Source organism: Primulina huaijiensis, chromosome 5, assembly GCF_012295235.1.
Source record: "Primulina huaijiensis isolate GDHJ02 chromosome 5, ASM1229523v2, whole genome shotgun sequence".
NCBI classification, from domain to species: Eukaryota; Viridiplantae; Streptophyta; class Magnoliopsida; order Lamiales; family Gesneriaceae; genus Primulina; species Primulina huaijiensis.
Genome location: NC_133310.1, coordinates 1,476,995 through 1,479,453, shown reverse-complemented (window position 1 = coordinate 1,479,453; position 2,459 = coordinate 1,476,995). Strand labels below are relative to the sequence as shown.

Here is a 2,459-nt window from a genome sequence, read left to right as displayed (position 1 = left end):
AAATTTTCCGTGCATTCAAAAACTTGGCTCCACATGCTATAACAAAGATACTTGTCAAGAAGAAAAAAGTCAATTGCCAACCAGTCCAACATTGAAAAACATTCTTTAATTCAAGAATTTCCTCCTTTGAGAAAACAACCAAAGACTTGGGACGCCCATCCCTATCTCTGATTCTTGAACAAAGAGGTACACTATGGTAATGAATTTGATACTCAGTCTAATGATAATATTGCTCAACGGACAATTATCAAAATTACTCTCCATCCCCCAATCAAAGAGATGACAAGAGGCGATTGTTAAATTAATAAATCGATCCGTCACATGGGAGTGGCAAGAATTACAATAACAAATAGTTGAAATGTCACATAATTGGACAGACTTATGACAAAAAACATAGCAAAATAGTGGTTGTGAAGTCCCATTGCAACTATCAGATGAGTGACAAATGAGAGTTCAATGAGAAGATGCTTAGCCACGCCAACAGGGACTGCTTAGGGAAGCCAAGCTCATGTGCTGATCTTGAGCTCTGCTTCTCTTTAACATAGGCTTTGGCGATGAGGAAGCAAATGATGCAATGGCCCACGAATCGTTAGAGCTATCAGAGCTAAAATAGGTGTCAACTACACAACTTGGACTGCTTGGTATGGACTCATGCTTGCGTTTGTGGCAAAGCTTATGGACATGACCATCCAATACCTCCTTCACAAGTTTATGGCATTCGTCCAACTTTTCCTGTTTATAAGATTCACAATCAATAATGTAAATATTGTTAAATTGGGGTACGGTCTGAGGCGTGATCTCAATAATTAAACACAGAAGCAAATTAATTCAGCAAACCTTGTTCATTTTGAACAAACTCATGAACTGATTTTGGAATTCCAAATCTTTATAAGGATCGATCTCTTTAATAACATTTAGCATTGTCACAGAAGCAATAACCGAAGGAAGATAGCACATGAACCTACAATCTGCATTTGTGTATATAATTGCATTAGAAGTCAAGTCACTTGAACCATGAAAAGATCACTATAAGATCGACATTATTACAGATCAATGCGCATCAGATCTTAGATAAACATCTATCCTAATTGTGGGGTGAAATCTTTACTGCAAAACAACAGATATCATACCAGTTACAATAGAGAGAATGAGATTCTGGCACCTCCCCAAAAACTGCCAATGCAGGTTTCCAATCAAACCCAATCTTCTAACAATGTGGTCAATGTATGAGATTGGAGTCACGGGATTCATCTTCCATTTGAGTGTGGAAAGAACCAAAAGTTCCATTCTCTGAATAGTCTGCGCCTCAAATAGATATTCAGACTCTTCCACCTGAGATACACAAAAACAAAAGCCCAAATCAGCTAGATGCATTGACACAAGCACATACATTGCAAACGAACAAATGGTATAAATGGTGACGAAGAAACATACCTGAAAGTTAACAAGAAGAGGCACTTGCGTCTCTTCGACCTTTGCCGCGATGGAAAGACAGGCAACAGAAAGCAACTGACTCATCCATGGCTTATCTTTCTTGAAGCAAACGCTTGCGATGAATCTATCAAAGTAGTTCACAGCTAAAACAGCAGTCATGGCAGTGAATCCATAGCACGCAGTGCCCTTCAACATCCATTTAACGGCCTCATTTCTCACCATTTTCAGACACCCATCTGAGTTTATCGCATCGCAACTCAAATGAGCTTGTTCTTTCTCCTTAGACAACAGGCTCAGAAGCTCGTCATCCTCCCAGAAAAGGTCGCGGTCACCAAGAAAATCAAAGGGCTTTCCACTGATCTCATTAAAATCATCGATTTCCGACACCCTCAAGCCAGACCCACCACTCAAATCGTCCTCAAAACGCTCTTCCTCGCAGTAAAGGTCATCAAAGATCGAATTTTGGAGAAGGGATTCTTGTTCTTGGAAATGAGAAACCATCTTCTTCTGAAAAGAAGATACAGGAGCCTTTGCTCATTATCTTAAAGGTGAGAGGGGAAAGCTCGAAAGATTGAATCTTGAGCTCTTTATCATATCTTCTTGTGCTTGTTTTAGCCCTTTTTACCTCCCTAGGACACTGGAAAGAGAGGATGGGGAGAGGAGGGCTAAGTGAAGCCTTATGGAGTGAGGGTTTTTAATCTGTCCGACTCTCCACGCCTGTCCATTTTCCCCTTTTTCTTTCCCTTCTTTTTTTTTTTTTTTTTTTCTTTTTTTTTTTTTTTTTTTTTGCTATTTCATTTCATTTCATTTTAAAAAAATAAACAAAAAAAAACTACATACACAATGAAATTTGCACAATAATTTTTACCATACAAAAAATTTAATACAAAAAATTTAGTTATCAAAATCTCGTAATAAATTCATTGCAAACTCTGGTGATGAAATAACAAAATCTCACTGTATAATTATTATAATTATCATTGTATGATATAATTTTGATTTTTAGGTTTATTCAAAAAAAAAAA

General features: G+C 37.5%; 1 protein-coding gene across 1 annotated transcript; it reads right to left on the bottom strand.

Moving 5' to 3' along the window:
- Positions 1-244: 244 nt before the first annotated feature.
- On the bottom strand, positions 245-2,144 carry LOC140976209 (cyclin-D3-2-like). Its single transcript, XM_073440177.1, has 4 exons — positions 1,435-2,144; positions 1,131-1,332; positions 838-968; positions 245-732 (listed from the first exon to the last, which is right to left on the bottom strand). Exons 1-4 carry the CDS (start codon positions 1,933-1,935, stop codon positions 469-471), a joined length of 1,098 nt encoding a protein of 365 aa, XP_073296278.1. The 5' UTR covers positions 1,936-2,144; the 3' UTR covers positions 245-468.
- Positions 2,145-2,459: the final 315 nt, after the last annotated feature.